This window comes from Rissa tridactyla, chromosome 2 (genome assembly GCF_028500815.1).
Source record: "Rissa tridactyla isolate bRisTri1 chromosome 2, bRisTri1.patW.cur.20221130, whole genome shotgun sequence".
Classification (NCBI taxonomy): Eukaryota; Metazoa; Chordata; class Aves; order Charadriiformes; family Laridae; genus Rissa; species Rissa tridactyla.
Genome location: NC_071467.1, coordinates 161,813,015 through 161,832,662, shown reverse-complemented (window position 1 = coordinate 161,832,662; position 19,648 = coordinate 161,813,015). Strand labels below are relative to the sequence as shown.

Below are 19,648 nucleotides of genomic sequence, written 5' to 3'. Positions count from 1 at the left end.
AAAGAAATACGAAGTTTAAACGAAAAATAACTAAGCTGCAATTTTTGAAACTCCAGAGAATTCGTTTCAAATATTCAGCAAATAAATTCTGGACACGGACAACAGTAGATGTGACGTGTCTAAAGATCCAGTATTTAAGTTGCCTCTAGTATGATGCGATCTTGTCTAATGGACAGTTTGATATTTTTCTGAATTACTTTGCATTCAAATGCTCCACATGGCTAAAAAGAGAATGTAAGAAGTTCTGTACTAACTAAAAAGCAGAACTTTATACGTTTGGCTCTGCTGTTACATTCCCTGGACAATAAGAAATCACTGTAGCTAAGATATTAGAGACCCCTTCTGATCTTCGTACAGCTGACCATAGCTTTCATTTTCCATTTTGAACTGAAATTTCTCAGATTCTGACTTTTTCAAAACTACATTAATACCTCCATGGATTTATCTGAACATACTAAGCCAAAAGAGTTCACTCACAATGAAAGCCAGATTGCTTGTATACTGCTATCCGTTTCAATTGCACACTCCTGACACACCTACATGTTCCAAGGCCATAGATATTCCTGCTAAGAAACATCCATTTTTGTCTAAAGCCTTGGCAATGCTGGCTTAGTTTCTTAAAACTGTACTAGAGTCTGGCAAAAACAACTTTTCATGTCCGAAGCATTTTCAATTTCAGAAATATTTGAATTTGCAGATTTTAAGTAGCTGCCAGGCATTTATCTTCTTCAGACAATTAAGTTTCAGATCTAATTTAGGAGATAAACCCAAAATACTGAAGACATGGTGTAGTAAACACCTGTTACCCAATACGCATTCTTCTATCAACTTATACCTCAAGCCACTATTTCATTAGACAACATGCCATAAAATTACACTTTTCTATTGTGAGGGTGACAAAGCACCGGCACAGGTTGCCAAGTCTCCATCCTCGGAGACATTCAAAAGCCGTCTGGACTTGGTCCTGAGGAACCAGCTCTAGGTGGCCCGCTTGAGCAGGGGGGTTGGACCAGATGACCTCCAGAGGCCACTTCCAACCTCAACCATTCTGTGATTCTCTGAATTCAACTCAATTACCTTAAGAACAGGTGCCTTTTCTTCACAGATAAGAACACGGATATCGGGATTTCGTAAATCTGTACAATAAATCTTCCTGTCTCTTCCTCCTGAATAAACATGAGTGAAGGCTTCATTGACCTGCAGAGCCCAAACACCTTCATCATGGACTCGATATGTGGCTATACATCTCTGCTGCCCAAGGGACCACAGGCGGATAGTCCCATCAGAGCTGCCTGAAAGACACTGAGCAACAACCATCATACTTAAATCAAGCAGGTTATTTAAGTCTTTTAAAATCACTTTATCCATAAAGAGCTTTCATAATTCTTATGGTTACATTTTTCCATTAAGACTGCGCTAAACAAAGACTGGCAGTTAACAACTCTAGTCGCAGTTTCCAGACCTTTTATGTAAACCGCCCCCTCCATACCTAGATGGACCTGTAATAAAACAGAGCTTTCACCCACCAGCCTCTCTCCTTTAATCACTAAATATCTGTAAAATACATGTTAAGCTGCCTTCTGTAATCTGTGACATAAAATATTTAAAAAGACTAATGATACTTCTGCTTTCTGTAAAATGGCTTTGTCTCATGTTAAAGCACATACCTGGGTACCATCTCTGTTCAACAACAAAGCTTTTACGTTGTCCGTGTGCCCTTTGAGTTTCATTAGTTTTGCACAAGTTCTTGGATCCCACACCCTTAGAACCTACATAAATAGACATTGGATAACTGGCATTAACATCTTTCTTCCCAACAATGCATTTTCTCTCCAGAAAATTAAGCCTTTCCAAATAAACTGACCCTTATTCCCAACACACAGACATCCATCACCAAAAACATTCATTAGAACAAGACAGACGTAACTAGATCTTATGCACCTCTAATAATCAGATGTGATTTCACTAGATTTTAATTTCATTCGTTCTGGCTTTTTCTGTCTTCTTAAGAAATTAAAGAATGGAAGTGACTAGAAACAGGATAGGGTGATGTGGGTAAAAAAAGAGATTCTGCGAATCCTCTCAGATACTTCGTTGGTGTATCGTATTTTCATTTTTATACTGACTTGAAAATAAAATTGTCTCAAGGTTAGATTAGGTAAAAAAACAACTCGTAGGGGACTTTAGAATGTTTCACCTTCCTTTACAACAAAGAGCACGGGCTTGACTTCATTAGCTCACTTCATTTCCCAGCTCCTGCAGGGGTCTTACAAATTGCTGGCACCACTTCCTTCTTCCCTGTGGCAACTGCTTCAGTTTCTATAATCATCTGGGTAATGTGCCCCCAAAATCAGAGCTCTTGTGGTGAAACATAACGATAACTGATAGAGAGTGGGTTACACAAGATGATCTGATTGTCTTTTCTGTGTATTGAAGCTATATGGATACATACACATGCTCAGAATGAGGCAGGTATTTGTATCCTACGCTTACACTCCCCGCTTCAATAAAAGGTATCTACCCTCACTATTAAAAACTCAAAAGCTGCTACAGACATGACATTGAAAATGAATAAAACTGTCTCTTTATACTAAACTTTGAACTGAAGTGGAATGAGCCTTACCAGATTTTTGCTCACCTTTTCAGTGGACCCTGATACAATAACTGTTCCCATCTGATTCATTGCCAGGCTGTAGATAGAGTCTTTGTTCCCACTCAGGGAAGAAGCTATTTCAAAACAAAGTTTACATTTTCAATTTTAATGCTGTCATTTGAAAAACATATTCACTCAAAAATGGTATTTTAGGGTATTTTAATTCGCTGTGATCCATGAAAATAGTGCCACTCTCCCCCATATATAGAATCACTTTAAAAAAAAAAAAAAAGACAGACTATAGACAGAATATTGCTAGGAAAACCCCATCCCATCTCTATAATCTCCTGCTGCATAAAAACAAAGTACCCCCCAGCCTTATGGTCATTACAATCCTGCTGCTCTTTCGGCACCACAGTTCAGTGCCAGGATTGTCAAGGGACTCTTGCTCTTCATTAGAGAACAATACTTCTGTGTGATCTTGCAATACGTAGCATTTGGATTTAATCTTATTCCAAGCCAAGTAGCAGTGAAATTCTACATTATATTTTAAAGGCTCTTCTCTTAGTTCAGCAGAGATGCATTACTGAAGTTACACTGCAGTGTTGAAACGTGTTACTTAAGCACGGATGCTACTTCCGTGTTTGGGAAAACCATATGGCAACGCCTTAGCATCACACCTACCATCGGAGTTAAGAATTCCGTACCATCTAGCTTAACCTACTTTTGGACAGACAAAAGTACCAATCCCTCAACTGGGAAAAGCACAGGCATAGCAAATGAAAATCATCTATTCAGAGAACACCATTAGGCACTTCATCAAGCCCCAAAACCATACGATCAGTATGCCACAAAGGCTGAGAATCGCAACAAACTGTATTGCCAGTAAAAATGTGACACTTTATATAATGATTTATGTATGTTATGGAAATAAATTTCCAATATGCTATTTGTGAGCCAAAATCATGAACATTTTGTCACAGTGGAACGATTACGCAGCTTTACTTCAGGGCGCTCTTAATCACTAGCTATGATTATCCAAATGTAAACTTTCAAATGAAATCTATTATTTGTAGCCAAAATAAAGTGATAGTCTTCCACTGTCCCCAGAGAATAGTTGAAGGCAAAAGCAGAACGAAAAACTCTTGAAGGTTAGCGTACTCCTCAGCAATCATCATAATTTATGAAAGGATAATGTACAGAGTTACCACAAGCTGGACATCAGGAAAGGAAGAGAGAATCTCAAGTGTACAGACGCAAAATTTATGCCAGAACAGAAGCAAAGCTCGACTCCACCCTCTTCTGGAAGGGACCACCTCTCAAAAGCAAAGTCTCTCCACTTAATTTAAATTATGGCTATGCTGACTGAGAGACTTTTTAAAAACAGGCTCCCTTTTAATGCTGGCTTGTGCATATTGCTTCCCTGTAATCAGGTAGGAGATTAATGCACAAGAACAACCTTCATTTGCACTCTGAACAAAAGCCAATATTGTTTTAAAGGACTGAGGAAAACCAGCTTCTTTAAGGACATATACTGTGTTCTTCCCAACAGAAATACTGTTAGCTGGGAGCACTAGAAAGAAAAACAACTCCCCTGCTTCCCTTTCCTCCCCCTTATGAAGCATTACTGTTCTAACTCTGGAAATGCAAATTTATTTCTGTCATCTTAGAGGTAATGCCTCCGCTTCCGTTTGATCTTGGGCTTAAAACACGCATCAGCTCCTCAGTACTCCCCATCTCCCAATTATGATTCACTTGAATCACTCAGGTTCTGTATCACTGTCGCGGTGTTCAAGAAATATTATCTCCCCCCTGCCCCCAACTGAGTTTTCCTGCGAGCCAGGAATTCTTCCTTCAAAAATTCTCTGTTCAACAAGAAGATAGCATAACTTACAGATATCAGCAAAGTGTAGTGATAAAATAAGTCTACTTTCAGTGAAAGAAAACCTCCGGGAAATATAAGGTAAACCTATTTAGTTACGTGTATTCATGTGCCATCCCAATCCTATTCTGCAGTCCAACACAGCTCACTAGAGGCCACCTCTCTTCCGAAGGCTACACAGACCTGCCAGCATAAGGCTATACTTGAATTAAAAAGCCCTGTAGACAGAACAAATACAAAACTGACAGTTCTGCCCACCAGATGCAACTTTAGTTTCAGAAGATCCCAAACCCATAAAAATAACAAACCTTTCAGAATCAGCCAAAACAGTAAGCCAAGAAAACACATGAAACCAACTATATGCCAGCATCTTATTTACAGAATCACATATTCCTGAAGTTTCTTAAAAGCCTGTTGTGCTAATTCCAAATTTAGTTTTGCAGATTTTCCCTGAGTCATTCCTAACCTATGAATGCGGAAATAAGTAGTCTTATTTAGAAAATTCAAGTGTGGCAGTTTAGCAAGATGGTATATTCTTTCCCAATGCATAAATCTGAGACTCTGCTACTGTTTAAACACGTATCAAACAGAAAGTATAAAATGAAAGAGATCAGACACTTTGAACGCTATTTTTCCAACCTACCTACAGGCAGCCAAACACACACAGTCAAACTAGATCTCTTTCTGAAAAAATAGCCAATACAAACCAGGATGCTGATGATCCAGATTCACCTCATTCACTCCAGCAATTAAATCTAACTGAACTTGAAGGCCGGTGTTGTACTTCCCAGAAGAGAAACTTAACTAGTTCTCTCCTGACTATTCTAAGAAAGCTGTGTTGGAATTGCTCTATAGGGAAAGATCTCGTAATTTACTGTAATATCTTTATTGTGATAGAGAAGCGGGACAGAAAACTACTTAAAGGATAATGACATTAATGATTAACTCTGATAAGTAGAATCTACAGACGGTTTCCCCTTGTGTTCTAGTATCTAACTAGTAAGTTAGATCTCACCAGTATGCTATCCTTACATGTAACCGGTGCTCGGTATTACTTCACACTTTTTAAATCTAAATTTATCTAATAACTTTATTCTTCTGATAGATTTGATAAATGTACCAAGTTTTGCTTTAGGAGCTGTACTGCATGTTTTGCAGCATCTGCGTAAACAAAACAACCCTCAAAAAATAACCAAATTATAATACATTGAAAATGCACTAATAAATAACCTAAGGGAAAATTTCTGTAACAGGTTAGCTGAGGAGCAAAAAGCTTCTGAAGCTAAAGCTCTATCAAGTTTCAGAGAATACCAGCACATTACATTTCAGGAGAAAACGTTCAAAGAGACCTGTCCTCTATTCTGAATGCCGTAACTGTTGGCTGGTCTAGATTTTCAGCTATTATAAAATGCAACAAATGGACCAAGTACATACTAAAACCACTTTAAAATTTCTTGCGCATTTTTTATGTACACAGAAAACGGTACCTATAGTCTTAAATGGATCTCAGATTATGCTATTTAATAAAACACATTGCATTTGCCTTCCCTCCCTAGGTACCTACTTGTTACGGTGTTATTTGAGGCAGTCAGTGCTGTTAGAGTATTTACATCCCAGAGGAATATCTGTCTGTCCAGCCCGGCAGATGCTACCAGTTCTTTATCTTTTGCATATGCTAAGGCTTTCACATAATCCTACAATGAAGTAAATATAAGAACATGAATCAACAGCATTATCCACTTGCAGTCTACATCTTAATATTTAAAAGATAGTCAGTGATAACATACAGTATTTACAGATAATGTTTTTCACCTTATGTGTCCTTAGTGTTGACATGCAAAATCCCTTATGTGCATTCCACACTTTAACAGTAGTATCCGAAGAAGCAGATATCACTAAAGTGGAAAGAATAAAGAGTAAATTTTAATAGCTTATATGTTACTCTAGAGTATCACCATACTACTCATTAATTTTCTTTTCAAAAAGATTAAAAGAATCATATCTAAACACATTTAATTTTTTCAGTAAAACACCTACTTATATTATTTACCAAATTTACAATACAAATAAGAGAAATTAATTTTACTTGCTAAGAAAAGACAGAAAATACTTAAAGCGTAGATTAGATACTTTTATACACAATTTCTGAACATTGTAGCTTTCAAACATTTCAGTACTTACATGTTTTGCCATTACAGCAGAGCACAATATCATTTACCCAATCTGTGTGATGTTCCATAGATGCTATATAAGGGTCTTGCTGCAAATTAAGAGAAAAGTTTATAAGATCTCTTCACAAATGGAAAAGATTGTGACTATCAGATGTTGTTGGGACATTTTCTTCAACTTTTAAATAGACCAAAAGTTGCTTAACGTAGAGTTGCTTGAAGTTACTATTCCAGATATTTTTGGTGAAAGAACTATACAGCTACACAAGACACCAAAAATTAGTTTTCAGTGGAATTCCTGTACATTTTAAACTCACAGTTTCATTTCATATGTAATTTCACATTAAAGCGTTTGGTTTTGTATCCCAGAAAAACTTGTCACCAAACCAAGAGGGACTGCCAAGCTAGTGTTATTTCTGCTTTTATAGAATTGGACTTGTTCTGCTGTGAAGAGGAACAGAACAATCAAAACACAATACGAGAATTTCTCAGGCTCCCTAAGTCATGAACTTTTATGCTCTGCACCTTTCACATGGAAGCCCTGGTTTCCAGTAATCTGCTCAAGTTCTTAACACTGGCCTTTTTTTCAGTGGGACCCATACACCAGCATACACTGAGGGCCACCCACCTGGAAAGCAGCTTGGCAGAAAAGGACCTGGGGGTCCTGGTGGGCACCAAGGTGAACATGAGCCAGCAACGTTGCCTTGCGACAAAGGTGGCAAATGGTATCCTGGGCTGCATCAGACAAAGCAAGGCCAGCGGCTTGAGGGAGGTCACGCAGATCATTCTCCTCTCCTCAGCACTGGTGACGCCACACCTGGAACACTGGTCCAGTTCTGGGCTCCCCAGTACAAGGGACACATGGACATACTGGAGAGAGTCCAGCGAAGGGCCATGAAAATGACTAAGGGACTGGAGCACCTCCCCTAATAAGGAAAGGTTGAGAGGGCTGGGACTGTTGGAGAGGAGGTTTGTGGGGGCTGCTCATCAATGTATATACATACCTGAAGGGAGAGTGTGAAAAAGGGAGAGCCAGGCTCTCTTTCCAGTGGTGCCCAGTGGCAGGATCAGAGGCCATGGGCACAAACCGAAACATAGGAGGTTCCCTCTGAACATCAGGAAACACTTTTCTACTGTGAGGGTGACAAAGCACCATCACAGGTTGCCCAGAGCGGCTGCAAAGTCTCCATCCTTAGAGATATTCAAAAGCCATCTGGACATATTCCTGGGCAACCAGCTCTAGGTGGCCCTGATTGAACAAGGGGTTTGGACCAGATGACCTCCAGAGGTCCCCTCCACCCTCAACCATCCTGTGATTCTGTGATTACTAATTTAGTTCTCTCCCCTCCTTCTCTTCTCTTTTAGTTATTAGATTAAACACAATGGTGAAAATAAGTGGACCAAAAGAGTCTGACCAATGCTTCCTTTTTTTCTTCAAAGATAACAATAAAAGGGAAAAGATGACTTAAGATTCTTCCCAAATTTCATCATATAGAAAATACTCCTTGACCAAAGTAAACAATCCATCAAAATGTACGTTCGTAACTAACAGAAGATACACAATTCTAGTGACTGTAGTTACGTCTCCTTTATCACTGGAAATGGCATAATTCTATATTTAACTTTTTTTCTCTCAGCTGTGACTAGTTCTTCAGAGAATAAGCAGTATCAAAAAGGTTTTCCTATCATAGTAATTGGCAGCCGTTAAAAAAAGAGTATCAGATGTATGCTTGTAGGCAGCTTACCAGCATGATAACTTGCAAAAAAGTAAGTTTAGACATAGGAATCCTCTCTTGACTTACCTTGTGCTGATTGACACTCCATATCCTTATAATAGAGTCTCGGCCTGCTGTGAAGAGTCTATTTAATGCTGGATCCAGCTGAAGTGCATTTACCCCATTTCGGTTATACTTCTCCACTTCATCTCTAATCACATAGGAGACCTAAAATACATTTACACAAATCCAATTATGGTATTAAGATACTGACTTGGCCATAAAATGCTACCATATAATTTCATTTTAGTGAGATTCTCAGGTAGAAAATATTAAAAGCTTTACAAGCATTAAATAGTGCTTGTATTATTTTGCAAGTTATCAACAGCACCTCTGTAACTCCCCCCCACCTCGAAAAGGGGAAGAATCATAGACAAGATGTCAGCAGCGCTAGAACTGGAGCCCAAATGATTATTTAATCATTACAACTCCAGCTTAGACCCAGAGAATCCTTAGTTCAACTCCCTGCTCTGCACAGATATTCTGGGTGATCCCAGCAAACACACTGAGTTTGTGTCTCAGTTCTAAGTAGGTTTCATAGTTTCTATCTGGGATGACAGCATTTCCCAGACTCACAAAGCAGAAGATACGGTCGCTAAGGATTACAAACCATTGAAAGACTGCAGATACAAATTTTATCTACCTTTTTCAGGTGCAGCTATTATTTTGAAACCAATTTTTTTAAAAACTGCCTACTTTCTAATATAATAAGAAGTACAAATATTTACTGCACTTTCAGATAAATTATTCCTTTTGTTTCTTTCCTTCTGTATTTGACAGTACTGTGTGGATAGGTTATTTCATTGTTTCGTTCAGAAACACTAAAAGGAGACTTAAGGAGACATACTTCAAAGGCTACAGCACTCTCCACTATTATTGTTCAATAAACGTGATTAAGGCACTGCAGCTTCTTCAGAGCTACCCCATCCGCACTGTGCTGCGCCTCTCCCGATCAAAGGGCTTACATGGGGTTTATGCATTACTATGAGGAAAGCCCTCACACATAAAGGAGGGGAAGATGACAGCTATGTTCCTTCCCAGATTCTGTAAAACATAATCAGAACAACAAAGTAAAATTTTGGCTTGGTATAATCCAATCTGCCCACAGCAGGAATCATTTGGATACATAAATACCAATGTTTTGAAAATGCTTTCAAGGAATAGTCTTGGGCTAGAGATCTGAAAGTAATGTTTCTCTCCAATAACTGCATTATAGCAGTATAAAGAAAATGTTTTCCAGATCAGATCTCAGTTACAAATGAAGAAACATTTTACAGCATCTCACATTCTATACCACAAGAACTGACAGGTCCATTTAGTGAATGTGGGCAACACCTCAACTGAATTATCTGATCCCAGCGCTGCACAGTAAGAAAACAGATGCTTCTAGAAAGCACGTATCCAGTCTATTCTCTGTTTTAGAAATGGTTGCAACAGCTCTATCGACGAACACCGGAGGATCAAAATTAAGAGCCTCCTGAATCCTTCTGCCCTAATACTCTCCATTACCATTCCACCTTTCCACAAGTCCATTTACTACATTTATTACGTCAAGTCCCAATGCCCTTAAAGCACTTCTTGCTCACCATCTTTGATAGCAACTCACAGTCCTTGTAGAGTCACAGCTCTTCCTCCAATTTCAGATTGTGTCCTAATTTCCAACACTCTCTGCTTCCCTCAACCGTTCCAGACTCATCCATAACATTCTTGCTACACATGCTCAAGTCTCCGCCTACGCACAGCTTCAGAGACGTTACCGAGAGAAGACATGGTCAACCACGCATAACAGTGTTATGTTAAAACACTTCAAATACTTCAAGTATTTATTTTTTTTTTTTGTACAGAGAGCAAGATGTTTGTGCAACACCTCCCCTTGTCTTGATCATTTCACATCTGTATCGCTAGAAGACCCACACAGACGTCTTGAGTAAAAGAATGACACAAAGTCAAGGTCTAAAGTCGTACAAAACACAAGGCAAAGGGATGGCCGTTAAGCTCACACTGCTTTCAAACTCTCTGAATAAAACCAATGAAAATGTTCAGTTAAAAATACTGTGAGCATGTAAGACACAAACTAAAGGAACTCAAAACCTAAAGGTCAGTAGATCAAATTTGATGTTAGTTACTATGGAGAACAATCTCTTCCTGAAATATAGTGTCAGACACAGGAACAGCAGGGGCCCTTCAGCCCTTGCTTCTCCAAAGTGATAGCAGGATGTTTTTTGACAAAACCTCAATTTTTGGATTTGTTCCTCTTCTGCCGGTCACCTCCCATATTCGTTATATTTTCAGGTATAATATAGAGTTCTTTATCTTTATTCCATTTGTAAATAAGACAGTCAAACTACATTAGTCACCCAAGCATTTTAAGGAGCTTTTTGCTCATACTAATGTTACTTTTTAAATTTACATAAGTTCAAGTAAAGAACAGCCATAAATAATTGTCTTAAAAATGCAAAAAAAAGCAAAAAGTGGCTTAGTCTCGTAAATAAGGTACTTTTCATACACAATCGATACTTTCACAGGACTGTGGAAATTGAGAGTTGTATTTCTATGTTAATCATGACAGAATTAGCGTCATTTCATAATTTCTTAAAATGCAACGGATAAAGTATTTTTGTGCTAAAATAAAGAACTAAATATTGTTCTTAACACAGAATCTAGCAGGAAAAAAAGCTCACAGAGATTAAATGTAGTAAAATAATTTTAACTTCTTTCTATAATGGAATTTGCATAACTATTAAATTTCCACCTAGAAGACCTTGAAACTGTGGCTGTCAGCTCACCTGGGCGCTATTTTTCCATCATTCAAAGACATGACCGGGGAAGGATGACAACCACTTCCCACTACCACCAGTACTGCAATTTTTAAATGAAAGCCAAATTTAATTTGCCCTTTAATCCCTTTAATAACTCCCACACATGAAGTTAGTCAAACATCTCCTGGCAAGTACTGTTTATATATTTTAAGAGAACTGAGACAAAGAGAGGAATTCTATTGTTTCAGGGTTAATAGGTCTGTGGTAGATCTAAGAGCAAATGCTAGACCTTGGTACCAGTTCAGCGTTAAATAAAACATCATCCTTCTTTCTTCCTGTGAGAAACTTAACAAAGTAACTCTGCTGAAACAACTGAATTAAAAAAAGATTAAAATCTTACTTCTTATTGTTCCTTTTTTTTTTTGTGTAAATACATGACAGCTTTAATGAAAAAAAAAAAAACAACATGGCAAAACAACAATAAAAGCTTGACACTTCGAAAATTACCCAGCAGTGATTGCTACTGTTCATGGAATTCAAGCAGTTACTCTTGTCTCTCTCAGACTCACAATTCTACAAAGTTTTATTTTCCATCCACAAAAGCAATAGTATACCTTTCCTGATAAAGTGCCTTAAAAACATAAGAGTAAGAAGGAAAAGAAATCCCTATCGTATAAAGAATAGATAATTGTGGTTTTCTGCATGTGATGGGAAAAAACTGTGACAACCATTTTTCAATGATAAAAGTGATTCTAATCCAAATTAAGCATGTGCTCCATAAAATTCTTTTTTTTTCTTTTTTCCTAATTCTAAAAGCACAAGGGTGAGAAAATTAAAGAAAATGATTTTGTGGTCAGCAAGTTTATTGGATACCACAACAACATTTCACAGGATTACTGCTATTTGAGCAGTTACACAAAGACAAGACAAACCACTTTTCATGAACAGAATATGAATGGGAAATGATGACAAAGGCACAAAAATGGACTCTTCAACTCCCACTGGAGGCCTAATGACATCCTAGTAACTGTCAGTTGCTTACACTGGAAATACTTAATAAATGTATTTTCTCATCCAAAACAAAAAATGTTAAATGGTCCACTCTTGAAAACCAGTCATTGAGACTGAAATAAACATTTTATATATTAAAAAAGCTAGAAGAAAACTAACAGAATATGTGGCTGAACTAAAAATAACCTCATAAGACATTTGCTGTATAGCACATGGAGCCTCTTAGAAAGAGAGGAATAACATCAGAAGCATCCAGGCTTGCATTAAAATACATTAATTATATATTAGCACAGAGGGACAAATTAAGGGTTCCACAAAATCAGTTGAAAGGGTGTTGAAATGCCTCTCAACACAGAGAACTTAAAATGGATCAATAAAAGCAACAGCAACTTGATTTAAAAGGCCTACACTTGTGTAAGCATGGTGGGCAGCAGGCAAGTTCATTAAACTCAGAAGTTCTCGAACATGAACAGAGGAAGACTGCTGATAATCCACATGTGGTTCTCCATTATATTCTTATTTTCGGGAAAAAAGGTCAGAAAGTTTTTTGTTTGTTTGTTTTAAATTTGAGTGTCACTGAGTATAGAAACATAAGAACTATTAATAAATATAGTAACTATACAAACAAATACAAAAATATAAAGTATATATTTAAGTATGTGTGTATACACACACACATATCTAAACAGCGTAAAAGCAACAGGCTTTTGGCAGAGAAGAAACTGCTGTGATAAAATTCAACTCTGACTCGCAGCATACGTATCTTTACGGCTCCAGATAAGGTACAGTGTTCTGCCTGACGAGGACTGTGGAGGCCACCAGGAAGTTACAACTCTGAGCACCAACTGGCATTCACTTCAAACAGGGCAGACTGAAAGCACATTACTACTTTGTTCATTGCGTTGATTCACAAAGTCAGTTGCAAACCACAAAGATAATAATGACTATGATATAGATCATAGTCGGTTTATTGCCATGATGGCCTGGGAGTGGCAAGATTTGTGGGATATGAAATATTTTAATAACATCCAAGGCCTTTTACATTTATACTGCTGTCGCTTTTATAAACTCCCACAACGAATAAGAATCTTTCACTGCAGCAGTGCACAAACATTACAAGGCAATGGACCTTCATTATAAAGAATTTATGGGATTCAGTATCCTAAATGGATCAGGACTAATCATTTTAATGACTATCTAAGAGCTCCAGAGAAAAAGTTACTGTCAACGGATATGTTTCAGCACACAAAGCCAAGTGAATTTCTTACAGAACCCATGATGTTTCTCCTTCGTGGACGAGTGCATCAGCTGATCTGAAATCTTGTTACACTCGTTACATTACATGTCTTATGACAGATTTTGTCTTAATAGATGGGTAGAGCCTGCTTTTAAAAATACCCTCACACCATGATGGTGGAGGCAACAGTGAACAGCTGAGCTCTGTCAGCACTCATTCCTTGTTTGTAAGTAGAGAAAAATTTCTAAGACACAAACGCTGTTGTGAACAATTCAAAACCTGGTATTTTTCAAACTCACTGGAAGGATTCCATGACATCGGACACAAACTGCATCAAAAAATGAAAGCAGCAGCAGTCAACTTCTAAGAAAAAAAATAAAAAACTATTCCCTCAATATCTTAGTAGGGCACATGTATCCCTTAAAATAATTTTTTAAATTAAAAATTCAAATATCAATGTGTTTTTATCAGGCGCTCCAGGCCCTAGAATAAAAGTAATGGAAGGCATTAAGAAGTTAATTTTATCCTTTTACAATGCAGTCAACTTACTAGCTGTTCATTTGCTTAAGTATTATAACAATATAATAAATATAAAAAATATTTTAAATATTTATTATCTATAAAATATAAAAACAACAGATATGAAATTTGATAGATTATAGCATACAAAATCTAGTGCTCTTTTAATAAATGGTACTATTAAAAAAATCAGTAGCTGAAATATTTTCTACATGTAAAGGTATGTTTCACTTTCTACTTGCTTTCATAATGCAATATGAGTGCATAAATACGACGTCAGTGCAAAAAGATCTTCTGATTCTGCACAAGGCTTAAAGACAAAAAGAACTTAAAATTAATTCAATAATTTTATAAGAAAGATGCTGATTCAAATCACTTATGGCAAAATTCCCACGTTCTCTCAATAAGTTTTGAGTGTGAGGGTGAATTTATTCTGGCCAGGCAGCAAGCCTGTGACAGCAGTTCCAATGTGGCCCCTCAAGGGCAGCTGCTTTAAGCCACCTGCTGAAAAGTGACTTCATCTTGGCTTAATTCACAGGAATAACATATCTGAAAGCTACAGCATATGGCCAACTGTTTCCTCATCACACGGCAGGGTCTGACACACCTCTGCGTCCCCATTCCCTTCTCAAATCAGACAACCTCACTACTGCAGCCTTCACACACGCACAGTTAAGCTTAAAACAAATCAATAGTGTGCCCCTGGACATTTCAAATGCCTGACTTACATTTAAATAATTAAACTTCTTAACTTTTTTTATGCATGGAATTTATTTTGAGGCCTAAAAAAAAAAAATCTATTCTGATTCAACCCTTAGAAACATACAATTATATGCAGAAGCTCCCTAAACTGACTATTTTGGATGGTTCTGGTTACCAGTAAAACAGGTGCATCCAAGATAATAATAGTTCCGATTTCCATAGATTTCAACCAGCTCTCCTCCCATGTAAGGAATCAAGTTCCTCCATGCCCAAGAGGTATTTTTTTAAAAAGCTTCTTCCTCTAGCCTCATAGGTTTGGGATAAATTTCTCCCCCTCTCTCTCAAAAGCTTGATGTAGTAGCACCCCAAATGCTCAGCCACTGGAAAGTAAAACAAGTTATTAGTGGTTTTAACTTTCCATCAGTGGCTGATAGGTACAATAGCCACCTAGAATTCCATTACGTGAACAAAATACTGTCTTTAACCAAGCAGGTGAAATAATAAAGGTGCAAGAAAATAGCTTCTAATCAAGGCTTTATATATGCTTATAATATAACCAAAGTTATTCTCTGCAGAACTTGACTTACAATGTACTGGCTGAGACACAGATTGGTGTAGCAGTACATGAAGCGGGGAAAAAAAAAATAATAATGTAACACAGCGAAAGCGGAAAAGACGACATCATAAACCAGCACAAACCCACCTGTAAATACAAGCTTTTGAGATAAGTAATGTTTGGAAAAGGAATGTAGTAGTAAAAAAGGAAACAATGTACTGTTTGATGTATGTTGCTGTCAGGGAAATAATACTTCAGAAAGAAATAGGACTACATCAAAGAAATATCTAGTTACCATAAAATCCCTCTCCTTAGGGGAGCAACCTGCAACAACTTGTTTATGGCACAGGCACTGAAGTCAATAAAGGAATATTATATTTCAGATTCTTTGTATTTTGAAGAATGCCTGAGGGTTTTTTGGTAGGGAAAGGGAATTCTTTATACAGTATTGACTGAGTGCTTACCTTAACCATGAAAAACACTAAAGACTGTAAAGAAGCGCACATTTCCTCTGTGTGATAAAATGCAAAAGATGTGTTCAAAAACCAAACACACTTCTGTTTGGAGGGATCCTAATGCTATTTCAGGCTTAATAAATATTTCATAGAACAGTTTGGGTTGGAAGGGACCTTTTAAGTCCTCTAGTCCAACCCCCCTGCCATAAGCAGGGACATCTTCAACTAGACCAGGTTGCTCAGAGCCCCGTCCAACCTGACCTTGAATGTTGCCAGAGATGGGGCATCTACCACCTCTCTGGGCAACCTGGGCCAGTGTCTCACCACCCTCATCGTAAAAAAATTTCTTCCTTCTATCTAGTCTAAATCTTTCCTCTTTTAGTTTAAAACCATTACCCCTCATCCTGTCACTATACTCCCTGATAAAGAGTCCCTCCCCAGCTTTTCTGTAGGCCCCCTTCAGGTACTGGAAGGGGCTATAAGGTCTCCCCAGAGCCTTCTCTTCTCCAGGCTGAACAACCCCAACTCTCTCAGCCTGTCCTCACAGGAGAGGTTCTCCAGCCCTTTGATCGTTTCTTTTGGTCACAGTGGATGGATACAGCTGAAACCTTCACTTGCCACTAGAGTCAGGCACTTTTACACGTTGATAAAGCATTAAATCTTTTCCATAGTGAAAGCTGTAAAAATGTTTGCTGGTAGTATCATCACAAACAAGAACAAAAAAAGTTGAGAACCATAACAAAACCATTTTCATGACTTTTACTGTTAAAGGGTCTTGACTTTTTACACACACTTTGGTAATTCCAGTCTCCACCAAGGCTACAACAGTGTACTTACAGCTACATACAAGCCCACACCACCAGGTCTGATCATCTCTCAGGGGAGCTGAGGAAGTTTACGCCCACCAGACTGTCCAGGCCACAGTCTTCCTTTAAGGAACACTGACCAGAGTTGGAAAGGGCCGACAGGTGGAGAGGTTCAGCCCTGCCTCCTCCAGGCTGGGGAACCTGACGCCATTTGGCAGCGAGCAGCACCTCTTTTCCCTCATCCAGCCAGGCCATGGTGCTTACAGCAGCCACTCACGCCCTCCCCAGACATTAGTGAAGATGGGGGAGCACCACTGGGGGGGTGAGGGGGTGTATCCTCTTCATAGAATCATGAAATCATAGAATCCTCTAGGTTGGAAGCTACATTTCAGATCATCTAGTCCAACCATTAACCCAACACTGCCAAAACCACCACTAAACCATGTCCCTCAGCACCATGTCTACCCATGTTTCTACCCATGCTTCCAGCAGTGGCGATTTAACCACTTCCCTTAGCAGCTTTTTCCAATGTTTGACAACCCCTTCTGTGAAGAAATTTTTCCTAGAGTCTAATCTAAACCACCCCTGGTGCAATTTGAGGCCATTTCCTCTTGTCCCATCATCTGTCAGCTGGAGCAGAGCCCAACCCCTTCACCCCAGTGTCGTTTGGAGAGGGAAGGAGGCGACCGCGTTGCCATAGAGACCCCCAATCCCTGTCCCTCCCCCAGCTGAGCGCCGCCGCCGCCGCCGCCGCCCTCCCTGCCCCAGCGCCCTCCCGCCGCTCCCCACCACCTGCCCGACGCCTGCTGACCCCACCCCCGCCACCGCCCCTCTGCCGGGCCGCGCTCCGCCTCGCCACCGCGACCCGTCCCCGTCCTCCTCCTCCTCCTCCTCCTCCTCCACCTCCACCACCACCTCCTCCTCCTCCTCCACCTCCTCCTGTCGGGCCAGGCCGCACCACAGCCCCGCCGCCTCCCCACGCTGGGCCCTGCCTCGCCCTCACCTGCACTTTCCGCCGCCCCGCCGTGTTCTGCCGATGATGCGCCGCCATCTTGCATGTTGACACTCCGATGTCATTTCCGAGGAGGGCGAGCCGGGGCCCCGGAAGTCCCACCCCCTCGCGCTGTTCTCGTCCGCCGGCCCGCGCAGGGAGGCGGGGCGGGGGCGGCCGCAGCACGAGGCGTTGCTATGGGAACGGGCGGGGGGCGGGGCCAGAGTTCCCGCCCTGCCCCCGGCCTCCGCCATTTTCTCCACAGAGCGTCTTTTCTGCAGAGTGGTGTCCGCATAACCGTTCTGCTCAAAGGATAAGGCGTATTTCTTTGCCCGTGCTGCTGCTCGCGGGGTGTCTTCTCTCCTTGCGGTGCCCTAGGGACTATGCTTTTTCCCCGGGGGGTTTGAAGGACAAGGTCACTTGTCCCTTCTGCAGAGCTCCCCTCAGGGCTGAGGCAAGGGTGGTGCTGGGAGCCAGCCCTGAGGTGCGCCAGCTCAAAGGCTGAGGCATGGTGACGTGCTTCTGAGGTGCTGGTGGGTTTATACACGCCCTTGTAGTGCCTAGTTTCACCCTCTTCTTTTTAAAGCATCTGTGGAGGTGTGCAGGTCTGCAAAAGTGACATGCTGCCTTGCCCTTTGAGGCTGCCACACGGGGCAGATTAGTAAATACTCAACTCCCTTCCCCAGGTAATTGGGGAAAATAGTATTAATGAAAAAGGGTTCCTGAAAAGTAGTGTATGATGGCATGAACTTTAATACTGCTATAGTTGAATTTAAAATAAATCGAGTCCAAAATAGATTCAATAAATACTCATTGAGGTAGGAAGGCAAAAGCAGCGCTGGGCGGCTGGGGAGTCGCAGCTCCACCAAAGGCTCGCAAATTCAAGCAAGCTGAGCAACTCTTTTTATCTTCACGGAGGTCGGTTTCGACATCGTCGGTACGCCCCTCTGTAGCTTCTTGCTTGAGGTAGTTTAGATAAAATGTCGGTCACAGAATCAGCTCAAAATAATACATTCCGATAACATTGTGGTTAAGCTTTTTGTCAAACAGGAGTTCCCATGTTGGTGTAGCAAGATAACATTGTGGACATGTCTCTTCTGGTTAAACAGGGAGTTCTCAAGACTGCCACAATGGGTTTGTTCCTCTTGCTTAACTTGTTTGATCAGCAAATCACCTTTAGTTACTTATTACAATACTGTTTTCCAGAGAAGGTTTCCCCCTGCTCCAGCTCCCAAATATCTCTGGTATTGTAACCATTAATCCAAACAATGTTCAGCTGCTGCAGTGACTGTGTTCTGGGTGAGGATCTGTATGAAGTTGTGTACAGGACTGTCTTCTTGGCACACCCTTTTGTTACACTGGTTACTTAATTACGGTAGAACAGTAAAGGTGCTAATAGTTAATTATCGGGGAAAAAAAGTTACTGTGAGAGGAAAAAAATGTTTAAAAGGAAAAAAAGATACATTCCGGTATTCACATTCTTGCTTAATGCTAGTTGCAACCATAAGTAGAAGACATAATGGCCAATTACTTCTGCTAATTTAAATGCTTATTTTGATACAGAACACATTTTCTAGCATTGCTGAATGCACGGTGTCCTCATCACAATTGCAAGTGGAGGGTATGATTCTTAAATGAAATCTGCCTTGACCAAAGACCTTCCTTAACTGCAGTATTTCTATTGTTTTATCTTATTACAGCAGTGGGAAGCATATGATTTAAGGCATCTCATAAGACAAATGTAAAATGTGTTTATTGTTTAATAAATTTTTCTTTCAAGGATAAAATTAAGGCTTTTTTTGTTCAGAGTTTAGTTGTGTACTGGCCTCAGGGTAATGGTAATTGTCGAAGTGTTTCAGATGCTGTCATGCATAAAGTATGTAATTTTATTGGATTCCGGGCTGGAGAAGAACGAGGCAGCGTGAAGTTTTCTCTGCAAGTAAATACTGAGCAAAGTGCATTATTACATTTCAGTATGCATTAGTCCATTAAGAGGCTGATGACTTCTTTTCATAACACGGTAATTTTCATGCATACTTTGAAATAATTTCTTGCTTTCTCTTAAAGATATTGAAGTCCTTTTATAATTTTTGTGTTATTCTTTCATAAAATGAAATAATAATTTCATTCATAAACACTAATCATCATTTTGTTATCCATAATCACCAATGGATTATTCATTTAGTAAAGTTAA

General features: G+C 39.6%; 1 protein-coding gene across 2 annotated transcripts in view; it reads right to left on the bottom strand.

Annotated features, from left to right (window-relative positions):
* The window catches only part of WDR48 (WD repeat domain 48), a 29,778-nt gene extending 12,226 nt beyond the window's left edge, over positions 1 to 17,552 (bottom strand). The window contains exons 1-8 of one of the 2 annotated variants that reach the window (XM_054191761.1): positions 17,467 to 17,552; positions 8,446 to 8,586; positions 6,657 to 6,735; positions 6,288 to 6,370; positions 6,040 to 6,169; positions 2,639 to 2,727; positions 1,668 to 1,769; positions 1,078 to 1,302 (exon numbers count right to left, since the gene is read on the bottom strand). In XM_054191761.1, the coding sequence (XP_054047736.1) occupies positions 1,078 to 1,302; positions 1,668 to 1,769; positions 2,639 to 2,727; positions 6,040 to 6,169; positions 6,288 to 6,370; positions 6,657 to 6,735; positions 8,446 to 8,586; positions 17,467 to 17,514 (897 nt within the window). In that variant the 5' untranslated portion in view covers positions 17,515 to 17,552. Of the gene's footprint in view, positions 1 to 1,077; positions 1,303 to 1,667; positions 1,770 to 2,638; positions 2,728 to 6,039; positions 6,170 to 6,287; positions 6,371 to 6,656; positions 6,736 to 7,271; positions 7,379 to 8,445; positions 8,587 to 17,466 lie in introns of those variants that run through there. The other variant, XM_054191762.1, reaches the window with a different exon arrangement.
* Between the last annotated feature and the right edge of the window lie 2,096 nt (positions 17,553 to 19,648).